General features: G+C 41.7%; 1 protein-coding gene across 1 annotated transcript in view; it reads left to right on the forward strand.

The window, feature by feature from the left end:
- The window catches only part of neil3 (nei-like DNA glycosylase 3), a 41,240-nt gene that overhangs the window by 13,162 nt on the left and 12,009 nt on the right, over positions 1-16,069 (forward strand). The window contains exons 5-6 of the mRNA XM_067982527.1: positions 4,567-4,641; positions 15,042-15,208. Coding sequence (XP_067838628.1) covers positions 4,567-4,641; positions 15,042-15,208 — 242 coding nt within the window. The remainder of the gene's footprint in view (positions 1-4,566; positions 4,642-15,041; positions 15,209-16,069) is intronic.

The following is a 16,069-nucleotide window of genomic DNA, read 5'->3' on the forward strand; positions in this document are numbered from 1 at the left end:
AGTGTGATACCTGGTCTCTGGAAATTAAGACAGTAATGCTTGTTCCATGTTAAAATTGTTTTAAAATGGAAGATTATATTTGGATGAAATATCTAGTTCTTTTTGATAGATTTTTGGACTCTAAGGAACTCAAGGGATTTGGGGATTGAGCGAGAAAGTGGTGATGAGGTCGAAGATCAGCCATGATCTTATTGAATGGCGGAGCAGGCTCGAGGGGCCGTATGGCCTACTCCTGTTCCTATTTCTTGCATTCTAAAGATGTTTCCACATGTCCCCTGCAGAAGTGTTGAGATAGCTGGTAACTTTAAAGTTGTTTTACTGCAGCTGCTTATTTAGCTGAATAAACTAAAGTGAGCCGCAAAAGGGTAACTAGGGAGAGAGTAGGGCCTCTTAAGGATCAACAAGGTCATCTATGTGCGGAACCACAAGAAATGGGTGAGATCCTGAATGAATATTTCACATCGGTATTTACGGTTGAGAAAGGCATGGATGTTAGGGAACTTGGGGAAATAAATAGTGATGTGTTGAGGAGTGTACATATTACAGAGAGGGAGGTGCTGGAAGTCTTAACGCGCATCAAGGTAGATAAATCTCCGGGACCTGATGAAATGTATCCCAGGACGTTATGGGAGGTTAGGGAGGAAATTGCGGGTCCCCTAGCAGAGATATTTGAATCATCCACCGCTACAGGTGAGGTGCCTGAAGATTGGAGGGTAGCAAATGTTGTGCCTTTGTTTAAGAAGGGCGGCAGGGAAAAGCCTGGGAACTACAGACCAGTGAGCCTGACATCTGTAGTGGGTAAGTTGTTAGAAGGTATTCTGAGGGACAGGATCTACAGGCATTTGGAGAGGCAGGGACTAATTAGGAACAGTCAGCATGGTTTTGTGAGAGGAAAATCATGTCTCACGAATTTGATTGAGTTTTTTGAAGGGGTAACCAAGAAGATAGATGAGGGCTGTGCAGTAGACGTGGTCTACATGGACTTCAGCAAAGCATTTGACAAGGTACCGCATGGTAGGTTGTTACATAAGGTTAAATCTCATGGGATCCAAGGTGAGGTAGCCAATTGGATACAAAATTGGCTTGACGACAGAAGACAGAGGGTGGTTGTAGAGGGTTGTTTTTCAAACTGGATGCCTGTGTCCAGCGGTGTGCCTCAGGGATCGGTGCTGGGTCCGCTGTTATTTGTTATTTATATTAATGATTTGGATGAGAATTTAGGAGGCATGGTTAGTAAGTTTGCAGATGACACCAAGATTGGTGGCATTGTGGACAGTGAAGAAGGTTATCTAGGATTCCAATGGGATCTTGATCAATTGGGCCAGTGGGCCGATGAATGGCAGATGGAGTTTAATTTAGATAAATGTGAGGTGATGCATTTTGGTAGATTGAATCGGGCCAGGACCTACTCCGTTAATGGTAGGGCGTTGGGGAGAGTTATAGAACAAAGAGATCTAGGAGTACAGATTCATAGCTCCTTGAAAGTGGAGTCACAGGTGGATAGGGTGGTGAAGAAGGCATTCGGCATGCTTGGTTTCATTGGTCAGAACATTGAATGCAGGAGTTGGGATGTCTTGTTGAAGTTGTACAGGGCATTGGTGAGGCCACACTTGGAGTACTGTGTACAGTTCTGGTCACCCTATTATAGAAAGGATATTATTAAACTAGAAAGAGTGCAGAAAAGATTTACTAGGATGCTACCGGGACTTGATGGTTTGACTTACAGGGAGAGGTTAGACAGACTGGGACTTTTTTCCCTGGAGAGTAGGAGGTTAAGGGGTGATCTTATAGAAGTCTATAAAATAATGAGGGGCATAGATAAGGTCGATAGTCAAAATCTTTTCCCAAAGGTAGGGGAGTCTATAACAAGGGGGCATAGATTTAAGGTGAGAGGGGAGAGATACAAAAGGGTCCAGAGGGGCAATTTTTTCACTCAAAGGGTGGTGAGTGTCTGGAACGAGCTGCCAGAGGCAGTAGTAGAGGCGGGTACAATTTTGTCTTTTAAAAAGCATTTGGACAGTTACATGGGTAAGATGGGTATAGAGGGATATGGGCCAAGTGCAGGCAATTGGGACTAGCTTAGTGGTATAAACTGGGCGACATGGACATGTTGGGCCGAAGGGCCTGTTTCCATGTTGTAACTTCCATGATTCTATGATTAATATGGTAATGTGCTAATTGCAACATGGTTTACTTGCTCTGTTCTGTGGTCAGTTGAGTTGGAAGGAGCCAGGGAAGCCTTAATAAGTTGCATTTTATTTGTAAAACCATCAGTGTTGATAACCCACTGCTTAGCTATTGGTCTATGGATAAGTACTTGAGGGAATCATTCCCTCAAAGGTACCTGTATTCAAGTACAACAGTTATCTATCAATCACCTTCTAGACACTTTAGGTCGAAGACAGCAGGCTGGATCCTAAAAGGAATCTTGCACACCAGTTCTTTTATCATTGTACTACTGCTGCTGGTGTGGAGCTATGTGTGTCCATTGCTACTGTTTATCTGTTACTTTTCATAAACCTGCTCTGTGGGTTGTAGACTAAAGCATAGTTTGATAGCATCGATTATTCCACTATCCAAAGTCCAGGAGATCACAGGAGAATTTGTGTCGTATTCAGTTAGCTAAACCTAGCAACCAGAGTTTCTGTTTGACTTATGGGCTAGAAATTCAGGCACACCCATTTTTGGGGTGCAGGAGGCAATCCCTGTGCCTGAATGGTGAGGCCCAAGGTGCCCCAGATGTTAGGCCTCTGGCCTCGTTTCCATGAAACGGACGAGCTCCAGAGAATAAGAGGCAGCTAGCCCAGCGAAGCATTGCAGATTGGGCTGTTGTGATACTAGCAATGGCGCTTGGGTAAGTGGTGGCTGGGGGTGGGAGAATCGCTGGGGTGGGAGGGTGGTCGTTGGCTGGAGCAGCAATGATTGGGGGGTGTAGCATTGTCTGGGATCCTGCTGGGTTGGATGATCTCGGCCAGTGGGTTTGTACAATTGGATTCACAATCCCAAAGCTAGAGAGGAGGAGGGGGGTCAGAATTCCCAGTCCTGATTGCATCCAATTATTGTGTTGACAAATGTGAAGTGATGAAGGAAAATAAACATTGGAACTATAAATTAAATGCTGTTGTTCAACAGAATGCAGCACAGGAGATGGATTTTGGGATATTGGACAGATTGTTGATCATACCATCTTCACAAGGTGTGGCAGTGGTAAATAAGGGATAGGATCTTGGATTGCATAGTGATGGAATAGAACACAAATCATAGGATGCGATACTGAGCCTATGCAGGCATTGGGTTGTTCCCATCTGGAGTACTGTGTAGTTCTGGTCGCCATTGTACAGGAAGGACATAATGGCACTGGAAAAGGTGCTGCAAAAGGCTACTCATCTGATGCCTGGCATCAGAACCTGAGTTATAAGAAGAGAATTCAGAAGCTGAGTTTGTTTGCACTAGAGAAGACTGAGGGGGGATCTTATTGAGGTATTCAAAATCCTTAAGGGTAGCAACAAGTTAAACCTTGAGAAACTTTTACCATGTCCTTGAGAACAACAGCATGAGGGCATGGGATGAAGCCAGAAGAGGAAGGTGAATGGACAGATTTGATATAACTGTTTCACACAGACAGTGATGAATGTTTGGGTTGGACTGCCTATGGATGTGAACCAATCAGATAACATCAGTCATTTTAAGAGGGAGTTGGACAGGGGTTTGATGAGAAAATCAGTTCAGGGATACAGGTAGTTAACTCTGCATTGTTCTTGAACACCGGTCTGGAAATGGTCTTTTCCTGTCCTGTACATTTCTATGTCTCCGGCTGGACTCGACTGCAACAAGCTCCATGTAACCCGACTGCTGTAAGTGCTCCAACTCGTCTGAGCGTAATGGCCACTTGGGTAAGATGCTAGAGTGCCGCATTTATCCATGGAACTGATCCCAGCATGATCAGGTACCTTAAAGAGAAGAAGGGAAAAAGTAAAGGGGGCCATTACTTACTGTTGCCAGATCATCCTTTTCTCCAAAGGGCTCCTATTACCAAAAAACATCAAATGTTGCCTAAACAATATGTGTTCACATCTTGGCTCACACTGCTCAAACCTCAAAACAATTTTGCTATAAATGTGGAGAAAACTTGGCAAAGAGTAGTTTATGCAAAAATTATTCACCAAGTGATTACAGACAATATAATGGACTTGAGTTACATAGTGCAGATTTACTTGAGCTATTTTTGTGCAAACCAAAATATTCATTACCTTTTTAAAAAGCATTCATACCATCATACTAAATATTGCTGTTTCACAAACCGATGCAAAATAATGTAAATCTGAGTGGGTGACAGTTGAATAATTTATTTTTGAATCAGACCTCTATCACCTTTTTACAGGGGATTTCTATGACCATCAATCGTGCTTTAAGTTGATCTGTGCAGTGTACTGCCAGATCTTCATTGTTCTAATATGCTTTTAATGTACAGCCAGTTAGTTGTTTCCAGTAAGTTTGAAATCAAACATCAAGCGTCAGTGATTTATAAAGTAAACAATTATCTCAGATGCATGTTCTTTCTCGTAGATTTGGCAGTTATCAGCTGAACAAATACACCACCTTGTAAAAGTGACTCGTGATTTCACAATTCTGTTTTATAAGGTAAGAATGTATATGTTTATTATTTGCAAAAAATTCAACTAAACTGTTACATTGTTACTTTGTCACTTTTTAGTAAAAATGTGAAGGCCTTAAAGAGGGTGCAGAAAAGATTTACTAGAATGGTTCCAGGGATGAGGGATGTGATGAGGGAGAAACTGGGGTTGTTCTCCTTTAGAGCAGAGAAGGTTAAGAGGAGATTTGATAGAAGTGTTCAAAATCATGAAGGGTTTAGATAAAATAAAGAGAAACTGTTCCCATTGGTGGAAGGGTCGAGAACCAGAAGGTGCAGATTTAAGGCAATTGGCAAAAGAATCAAAGGCAACATGAGAAACTTTTTTACATAACGAGTAGTTATGATCTGGAATGCGCTGCCTGAAAGGGTGGTGGAAGCAGATTCAATAATGGCTTTCAAAAACGAATTAGATAAATACTCGAAGGGAAAAAATTTACAGGGCTATGGGGAAAGAGTGGAGGAATGGGACTAACTGGGCCGAATCGCCGCCTCCTATGCTATAATGTTTATATTGTCCAACTCAGTAGCTCCCTCTAGTTGAATTTGGCATAACCTTTACTTCCATACTGAGCAATTTATTGTACAGTTTCTTAAAATACTGTTCAAGAAGCGTATTGTGGCCTACGTGGAACAGCGACCTTGTGGTTCACACCTATAGTTTCCTGCACACCTTTGCCAAACTGCTTGGGTCAAAATTCAGCATTATTAAATCCTACACAATATAGGAATTACTTTATCAAAAGTTTCTGTGAATTTAAAATAGGCTTGGAATTTAGACCTTGTCAAACAATGGTTAATCTGTTTTCATGAACAAAATACAATATAAATAGGGATTATTAGTCACTTATTTTACTGATTTTTTTTTTCCCACTATAAATTCTAAGATTTTTTTTGGCTTGGTGAATCCAAAACTGGTGTTCTCCTGATTTGTTTCAGCTAAAAGGCCTGAATTCTCCCTGGAACATGTCATAGTAAATTTAGTAATGAGTAATGAATCAGAATTAGTTAACAATCTGATGGTAAGGGAACAGCTTGCAAATAGTAACCATAACATGATTGAATTTCTATTGGGTTTGAGAGGGAAAATCACAAACCAAGGTTTTAAATTTTTAAGTAAGGCAAACTTCGAAGGGATGAGAAATAAATTGATAAATAAATACTGTTTGTAGATTTACCCATTAACAGTTCAGCCCAAACAGTGGGAAGTATTCAAAGAGGTATTTGGTACAATAAAAAAGTCAGTACATGCCCCCATAAGACAAAAGCTCCACTTGTGCAGTTAAGCAACTATGGTCAACAAATGAGGTAAGAGATAATATCAAGCTAAAAGAAATGGCTTCCACAAATGCAAGGAAAAGTAGAAATCCAACAGACTGGGACAGCTATAAAAAGCAACAAAGGGATACAAAGAAAGTAATGAGGTGCAAAAAGGGAATATGAAAAAAAAACTTGCAAGGGATATTAAAGCTAACAGTAAATGTTTTTGTAAATATTTTGAGACTGATAAAGGGGCACATGGGCCCATTAAAGACAGATGCAGGTGAGACTATAGACAATAAGAAAATGGCAGGGTTATTAAATGGATACTTTGTGTCTGCTTTCACAGTAGAGGAAAATGACAAAGTACAAGGGAACCTAAAAATACACCAAAGGGTGGAACTTACTGATATGTGAACAAAATGGTAATGGAGAAAATAATGGGACTTAAGATAGACAAATCTCCAGGACCTGATAGTTTCCACTCCAGGGTATTAAAAGAAAAAGGTGAGAGAATTGCAGATGTGTTATTTCCAAAGCTCTCTAGATTCAGGAATTATGTACTTGTATTGAAAAGTTGCAAATGTCACTCCATTATTTAAAGACGGAGGGAGAAACCCAGAAACTACAGACCAGTCAGTTTAACATCAGTTATGGGGAAGTTGCAGGAATTTATCATCAGGGACAGATTGGACAAATATGAGCTGATCAGAGAGTCAGCATGAATTTGTGAAGGATAGGTCATGTCTACCTAATCCAGCTGAATTTTGAGGTGGCTAGGGGTGTGTCTGTGGATGTTCTTTATACAGACTTCCGGAAGGCATTTGTTAAGGTTCCGCACAAGTAATTATTAGCAAAAATGAAAGTGCACGGAATTGGTGGTAACCTTGTGACATGGGTTGGGAGATAGGAGACAGAAAGTAGGAATAAAGGGAAAATTCTCTAATTGGTGGGATGTGACAAATGGTGTTCCCCAGGGTTCTGTACTGGGGCCTCAGCTTTTCACCACATACAAATGCCTTGAATAGAGTTGTAAACAATTTTACAACACCAAGTTATAGTCCAGCAATTTTATAAATAAAATTGCTGGACTATAACTTGGTGTTGTAAAATTGTTTACAATTGTCAACCCCAGTCCATCACCGGCATCTCCACATCTTGAATAGAGTTGTATATCCAAGTTTGCAGATGATCCTAAGTTAGGAGACATAGTAAGTTGTGTAGATGGGAGCAAGAATTTACAAAGGGATGTAGACAATGAGTGGGCAAAACTGACAGATGGAGTTCAGTGTGGAGAAATGTGAAGTCATCCACATTGGATCCAGTAAAGACAAATTGGAATATTTTCTTAATGGTGAGAGACTAGCAGCTGTGGCAGAGCCAAGGGTTACTAAAAGCTAGTGCACAGGTACAGAAAAATCAAAAAGGCTAATGGAACATTAGCCTTTATCTCAAGGGGGCTGAAATATAAAGGGGGGGAAGTTATGCTTCAGTTGTGCAGAGCCTTGTTCAGACCCCATCTGGAGTACTGCGTTCAGTTTTGGGCATCGGACCTCAGGAAGGATATATTGGCCGTGGAGGGGGTACAGCAGAGATTCACCGCAATGATACTGGGCTCAAAGGATTACATTATGAGAACAGGTTGCATAAACTTGGCTTGTATTCCTTTGAGTTTAGAAGGTTGAGAGGTGATCTAATTAAAATGTTTAAAATGATAAAGGGATTCGATAGGGTAGATACAGAAAAACTAAATTTGCTCTGTTGAAGAAATCCAGAACAAGGGGGTATCATAAAATTAGAGCTGGGCCATTCAGAAATGAAATTAGGAAGCACCATCACACAAATGGAAATCTGTAATTCTCTCCTCCAACAGGCTGTGGATGCTGGGTTAATTGAAATTTTCAATGCTGAGATTGGTAGATTTTTGAAAGGTAAGGGTATCTAGGGATACGGATCAAAGGCAGATAAATGAAGTTGAGGTATAGAACAGCCATCATCTGATTGAATGGCGGATCAGGTTCAAGGGACTGAATGGACTATTCCCGTTCCTATGTCTTCATTGCTTAAAATGAGATCCCAATATATCCACGCACTGCATTTGTAACTTCATGATGCACGTTGCAGTATGTGATGATACTAATGTGACAGCCCTGATATTTACAAGGAAGCCGGGGCGGGTGAGGCTGAAGAACCCGGCAAGGCCGGGGACGCGGAGGTCTTGCCTATCTTAACGGTAGGACCTCATTAAATTTTCTTAGCTCCATTTCCTGCCTAGCAGCCAGCCAAATGAACAGCAAAGCTGGCAGGCAGGAGGCCGCAGCCAGGGATCCTTGGGGACGGTCCCCTGCAATTGGGGCTAGGGGAGAGGCTGCCGATCGGCTTTTTTGAGGGGCCTTAGAGGAGCACCTCTGCTCCTCCTGGCCCACAAGGAGTGCTAAAAGAGGCACCCATCTTCTGGAGTGGGCAGCTCCTGCCACCCTTTCACTGCCGAGTTTCCCTGGGAAACCTGAGTAGCAACAGTCAATTTAAAATCTGGTTCCCAATTGCACTTTAAATGTTAATTAAGTGCCCCGCCTCTCCATGGCAGTACACTTGGTTGCTCCAATATCCGCCGCCGTAAAAGAAAAGCCGCGGGTGTGTGCGCAGGGGGTTGGGGGTCACGTTCACCCCCGACCCCCTCCCACCTGTTGTAGGGGGGTTAATGTTGAGGCCAATGTGTGCATATCTTAGAACCCGATTTTCAGCACCAAATTCTTTCAATGGAAAACTGTTTTGAGCTTGAGAGTTCAGACTTGTGTAAGCAGCACACTTCCTCAACTGTTAACGTATCCAAAACTCTACCACCACAAATTGTGTCCTGCAATAAGGCTCACTTACACATCATGCTTCCTGCTGTCTTCACTGACCTACATTGGCTCCCCATCCCACAATGCATCAAATTCAAAATTGTCATCCTGATCTTTAAATACCTTGCTCCACCTGGAATCTCCAGCCCTATATCTCTTCTGTCCTCCCAAACACTCCGTTCCTCTGTCTCAAGCATTTTGTGCATCCTGCACTCCCTTCACCCCACCGTTGATGGCGGAACCTTCAGCTGTCTGTGTCCTACTGTTGAATTCTCTTCCTAAACCTCTCCACCTCCCTCGTTTCAAAAAAAAACCTCAAAACTAATTTTCTTGACAAAGCTTTCAGTAATCATCTTAATCTCTCCCTTTTCTGGCTGGATGACTGTTCACATTGTGAAGCACCTTAGGGCATTTCTTACATTAAATGCGCTATGTAAATATGTAAATGCAAGGTTTGTAAGCGCTTCTCTCTTCACTCCCACCATAAATAATCAATATGCTCGTGAAATAAAAATACTAAAATAAAAAGAATGTTTTAATTCTATTTATTGGTGTTTATTTTCCCATGAGATTATCTGAGCATTCCTCTTTCATTCATTATGGATTTTTATAATTTAATACATAACCTATTTTATGCCAAGCACTAAAGGAGCAGGAAAAAAGCTTTATTGTGGGAAGTTTGTTTCACTTAAATATAACAAGTGTATAAACAGATTACATTGACATCATGCAGAAACAGATTAGTGGTCTCATAAAAACCTTCTGATCTTGCTACAAGCATATACTTGCCAGAACTTTTGGAAGTGCCATTGAGGTGAATAATATTGATGTCAATGAATTGTGTAAATAGCCGTGGGTCCTCTAATAGGTATTAATTTTTAGTGTCATTTAGCTTAACTGTGCCTTTTATTTTAGTACCTTGTTTCCTTGATTTCTGGTGCTATTCAATGAAAAAATATTTATAAATTAATTTTCTTCAAATTAATCTAGATTTTTGGGATCCAGGTTTTCCCCCATATTTTTCTCCTGCTTGCTAATGCTAAAATAGAACTTGAAAAATATCTGGGGGAAAGAAAAACAGGTTTTTTAAATCAGAAGTAAAAACTAACTTAAATGATCTTTAGATATAAGTAGTCTTAAGCACCAACTTCAAGAGAAAGGTTAACGTTCAAAGTCCAAACAAACTTCCAACAGAGTACAAGTGCATTTCATTATTCTACTGACCACCGCTCTATCTTTGCATTTCCCCCCAGCTTTGTGGGCATATTGTACTACTGTATGGCCATTCACGTAGTGATCTACAAAAAGAGTTGTGATAATAGTGTAATAATCAAATACATTTTTGTTTTTAGTGAATTGTGTTGAAAACTTAAACTTAATGCATTGTATAGAATAATTAATATTAACACGCAAACACTTAATTCAGACAAGCAAGAATTTATTAAGAAACTTGTATAAGTGGAAGAGTGCCTCAAACAATGGTTGAGGCTACGTCTTCGCTGAGTTCAAGAAACAGCTCACGTTTATACAGTTCAATAAAAACGCCCATCTGCTACAGAATATGGGCGTACACGTACATTCTTTATTGGCTCAGGTAGTTGGTCAATCAAGTAGTGAGCCTGGCACCCCAAACGTCCATAGCCCTTTATTACTTTGGCACGTAGGCCTGAGCATTCTCATCCTCCCCACATTTCTGTCCTGGTTATCAGTAGGGCTGAAGTCAGTCTCAAGGCCACATGGCCTTTCAAGAAACTGTATTCTCATTATATTTTTGTAGTCAGCAATACCCTTATCTGCTAGGGGGTCCAGACGGTACTAAGCACCTGCTCAGCTAACTTAATTATCAACATACCAAGGCTTAAATGTAATTACACAATTGTGCTTCTCTGTGTGTGCTGTAGCTACCCTATTATGTGAGTTAATAAAGAGTTAATATGGTCAAATATCCCTTCATGCATTTCTACATTAATATGGTCAAGTATCTCTTCATGCATTTCCACAATTAGTTTGGCAGGCGATAAATGTATTGGCTGAAAAATACAGCTGGAATGAGCTGGAATGTGCTTACCATGATAACAAATGGGAAGATGAAGCAAGAAAAGGCCTTTTGGTCCACCTAGCTTAATCTGTCATCTTTAAGTCCATGTAGAGAACATGTTTAGACAGTTTTCGTCTGTTGCCTTGTGCCAAGCCCATCTCTACATTACTTTTCAATACATTCGTCACTTTTAATTAAAGTTCTATCGTTTTTCATGTAACAAATTTTGCAACAAATCAGATTTGTTCGCCAAAGTTAATCAGTTTATGCTTTATCTAAACTGATTTTTTTGAAAATGTTGGGCAGTGACCTATGAACAAGCGGTGGTAAAAACATTGGGAGCAGAATGCATTTTATGTATTTATTATATTACAAATGTAATTGTTAGCAATATATGCTGTGGTGAGTTAGAAAGCATCCTCTGTTTCCCCTCCCCGCCTTACTCTCTCATTTGCCTGGCCTTCTGTCTCCTCCGGTCTTCTTCTCCCAGTCCCCTTCTGGCTTCTTCTCTGTAGTCCTCTCCTCGTCTCCCTCCTCTTCCTTGTTCCCTCCCGCTCCTTTTCCTCTCTTCTCTTAACCAACCCCCTCTGAGTCAGAAGGTACTGGGTTTAAATCCCACTTCAGAACTTCAGCATGTAATCTAGGCTGACACTTCAGTGCAGTACTGAGAGAGTGCTGCATTCGTGGGAGTGCCGATTGCGAGTGTGATCTTTGGATGAGATGTTAAACTGAAGCCCATCTTCCTGTGCAGGTACATAAAAAGATTCCCTTGGCACTATTTGAAGATAATGAAACAGTCCGAGCCCGCATGCAGCAAGACCAGGACAACATCCAGGCTTGAGCTCATAAGTGGCAAGTAACATTCGTGCCAGGCAATGACCATCTCCAACAAGAGAGAGTCTAACCACCTCCCCATGACATTCAATGACATTACCATTGCCGAATCCCCCACCATCAACATCCTGGGGGTCACCATTGACCAGAAACTTAACTGGACCAGCCATATAAATACTGTGGCTACAAGAGCAGGTCAGAGGCTGGGTATTCTGCGGCGAGTGACTCACCTCCTGACTCCCCAAAGCCTTTCCACCATCTACAAGGCACAAGTCAGGAGTGTGATGGAATACTCTCCACTTGCCTGGATGAGTGCAGCTCCAACAACACTCAAGAAGCTCGACACCATCCAGGACAAAGCAGCCCGCTTGATTGGCATCCCATCTACCACCCTAAACATTCACTCCCTGCACCACCGGCGCACTGTGGCTGCAGTGTGTACCATCCACAGGATGCACTGCAGCAACTCGCCAAGGCTTCTTCGACAGCGCCTCCCAAACCCGCGACCTCTACCACCTAGAAGGACAAGAGCAGCAGGTACATGGGAACAACACCACCTGCACGTTCCCCTCCAAGTCACACACCATCCCGACTTGGAAATATATCGCCGTTCCTTCATCGTCGCTGGGTCAAAATCCTGGAACTCCCTTCCTAACAGCACTGTGGGAGAACCTTCATCACACGGACTGCAGCGGTTCAAGAAGGCGGCTCACACCACCTTCTCAAGGGCAATTAGGGATGGGCAATAAATGCTGGCCTCGCCAGTGACGCCCACATCCCTTGAACGAATAAAAAAATGTTCTCCTGTCCAATATTCATCCCTAAGCCAATACCACCAAACCAGATTAACTGGTCATTTATCTCTGTTCCTATTTGTGAGACCTTGTGTATAAACAATGGCTGCAGTTCCAAAAACAAAAGCATTTTAGAATATCCTGAGGACATGAGAGGCACTATACAACTTCAATTCTCTCTTCTTTCACTGCCCTAATGTGGTTCCACTCTTACCTGCCACATTGCAGTCAACACATCTCCTATAATGGCTTTTTGTTCCACCGCAGGTTTGGTCGCCTTCTTTGCCTGGTCTATGTGTTGCCCTTTGGTGACATCATTCATAGGCATAAAGTCAGCTTTCATTTGCATGCTGGCTATGTCCAGCTTTAGCTGTTTGCTGCCACTCAAGATCTCGACTACCACCATGCTGTCTGACTGCTTAGCTGATATCGAGTCCTGGATGAACCAAGAATTTTCAACTCAACATCAGCAAAATCAAAGCCATCATATCCTACCTAAAACTCCATACCTTAGCACCTGGTTCCCTCCCTCTCACTTGCAGCTCCCTCAGATTGAGCCTGCTTGACTCTGAGCTTCAAACAACGTATCTTGTCACTGCCAAGTCTACATACTTATTGCTTCAGCCCCAACTTTACTCTCACTGCCCCTGAAGAACAATCCAAGTCGTCGTTGCCTCCAGACTCTATTATTTCGGTGCCCTCCTTGCTAGCTTTCCAAGTTCTACCCTTTTACAAATTGCAACACGTACAAACACTCTGCCACCTACATTTTATCATGCATTAAGACACATTCCCCTATTATTTCCTGTTGAGGTGTCAGCCGTGGCTGAATGATAGCACTCTAGCCTTTGAGTCAGAAGGTTGTGGGTTTAAGTCCCACTCCAGGGACTTGACATTCCAGTGCAGTACTGACTGAGTGCTGCACTAGCATCTTTCGGGTGAGATGTTAAACCAAGACCCCATCCACCTCTCAGGTGGATGTAAAGTATCCCATGAGACTATTTTGAAAAAGAGCAGGGGAGTTTTCCGATATTTATCCCTCAACTAACATCACTAAAAACCAGATTATTTGGTCATTATCACATTGCAGTTTGTGGGACCTTGCTGTGCACAAAATTGACTGCCACGTTTCCTTCATTACATCAAGGACTACCATTCAAAAATACTTAATTGGTTGTAAAGCGCTTTGGGACCTCCTGAGGTCATGAAAGGTCCTATATAAGTGCAAGTTCTTTTTCTTTCTTTATTACTGCTATGCTTGCCAACCTTCATGTGGTGGCAGTTCTAAATCAGTGGTAGCGCTCAGCTCTGAGTCAGACAGCCATGGGTTCAAGCCCCACTCCAGCGATTTGGGCATGTAATCCAGACTTACACTTCAGTATGTGACTGAGGGAGTGCTACACCATTGAAATTGCTGTCTTTTGGATGATACGTTAATATCTGTCTGCTCAGGTGGACTTACAAGAGCAGGGGAGTTCTCCCAGTGTCCTGGTCAACATTTATTCCTCAACCAACTCGCTGCTGTTTCTGGGACCTTGCTGTGGAAATTGGCTGCCACATTTGCCTACATTAAACATTGAAGAGCTTTAGGACGTCCTGAGGATGTTTAAGGCATTGTATAAATACAGGTTTGGTCTTTCCCTATCCACTTGCAGATCAATTTCAAAATCAAAATCATTGTCCTCATCTACAAATCTCTCCATGGACTACCTCCTCAATCTCGTTCAGTCTTATGTTCCTGTATGTGGCCTCCTTTGCATAATTCCTTTCTCTTCACTTCACTTTGGCTGCAGAGCCTTCAGCAGTTTCTGCCCACACTCAGGACTTCACGACATCCCAGAGTTCTTCAGTCAATGAAGTACATTTGCACTGTTGTAAAGTAGAGAAATGTGGCAGTCAATTTACACACAGCAAGGTTCCACAAAAAGCAATGAGATAAATAACCAGATAATCTGTTTGTGATGTTGATTGAGCGATAAGTGTTAACTAAAATACATAGAACTCCCCAGCCTTTCTTCAGATCATGCCAAGGGATCTTTTACGTACACACGAGAGGCTGGACGGGACCTTGCTTTAATGTTCCATCTGAAAGATGGCACCTCAAAGTGCAGCACTCCCTCAGTACTGCACTGGAGTCAGCCCACATTACTTAAGAATCTGGAGTGGGGCTTGAACCCACAACCTTTTGATTCAGTTGACGTTGACATATGGAATATTCTACTTAAGTCCCTCTGCCTTGTTACCTCTCTCTTTCAAAAGCCTCCTTTTAAACCTACCTCTTTACATAAATCTTCCTTGTTACCATACCTAATTCTTCTAACTCCATTTCTCGATCTCGTTATTTTCCACATTTGTGAAGTTTTTTTATGTTAAAGGTGCTATATGAATGTTTACACAAGAAACAAGTGTTGAGAAAAAAGTGCGAACTATAACACATGGGAAAATATCAAAATCAACACTTCAGATCGTGGACTGCCAGTGGGCAACACCACTGGAGATCTACGGGTAACTAACAATCTTGAGCTCTTATTCTAAACACTGCAAGTAGATTTGGTTTCTATCAGTCTAAGCTATACTCTGTCATGATTTGATTCTTTCTTTTCCTTCCAACTTTTTAGTGTCGTAAGATGGGGTCAGCCTTGTATAAGCATTACAAAGTATACAAGCGTTCCTCATGTGGACAGTGCAATGGTAAAATCACTGTCTGCCGCCTTGGTGAGAATAACCGAATGACTTATTTCTGCTCATGCTGTCAGAAGGAAGATCCCTGCCAGGTTAATATTAGGTACTGCACATATATGGAATATGTTAAAATACAATGTTTACCAGACATATTTGGAAAGCTGAGTGAGTGTGAGGCCAGGCAATGTGGACCTTTGTATCATTTTGAAATTGTACTTTAATCAGTTTTAGATCAGAACCACATGACAATTTGGGAACTTGGATGACTTGAATTTAATTACAACTTGATTTTGAATTAAAAACCATAGAGCATTCCTTCAACTTATAGTTACCCTCCCATCTTTAATTAACTTTAATTTTTGTGTTGGCTTCCAAATCATAGTCTCCATCCATATTTCTAGTTCCCTGCTAATTTGTCACTTTGATCCTACTTGTTTTTTTCTTTGGCTATTTCTGGTCACCCCTATTCTCTCTCTATCGTGCAAGATTGTTTGTTGTCAGCCCTTGCCTCTCTTACCTCAGTATCTCATCACCTTTATTCAATATTTTTCTTGGCTTCTTGTGATCATATTTTGTAAATATTGCAAATGTCAATTCATGATCGTAAAATCCAAATGTCATAGAAACATTAAAAATGTACTGCACAGAAGGAGGCCATTCAGCCCATCATGCCTGTGCCAGTCGAAAAAGAGTTACGCAGCCTAATCCCACTTTCAAGCACTTGGTCCATAGCCTTCTAGGTTATGGCACTTCAAGTGCACATCCAAGTACTTTTTAAGTGTGATGAGGGTGATGTCACATGAGTCAGTATCTTGAAGTCTGACAAGATCGTTTTTTCTTAGTCTTCATCAATTGCTTTTCTTTTCCTTTTCCTGTCCCTCCAACGTAGTTATTTTCTTCTTACTAATCAGGTACTGCTAAGCTCTAAACTATTCCCTGAGCCAATGGGGTGAACAAGTTACCC

Source organism: Heptranchias perlo, chromosome 4 (genome assembly GCF_035084215.1).
Source record: "Heptranchias perlo isolate sHepPer1 chromosome 4, sHepPer1.hap1, whole genome shotgun sequence".
In the NCBI taxonomy this organism is placed as follows: domain Eukaryota; kingdom Metazoa; phylum Chordata; class Chondrichthyes; order Hexanchiformes; family Hexanchidae; genus Heptranchias; species Heptranchias perlo.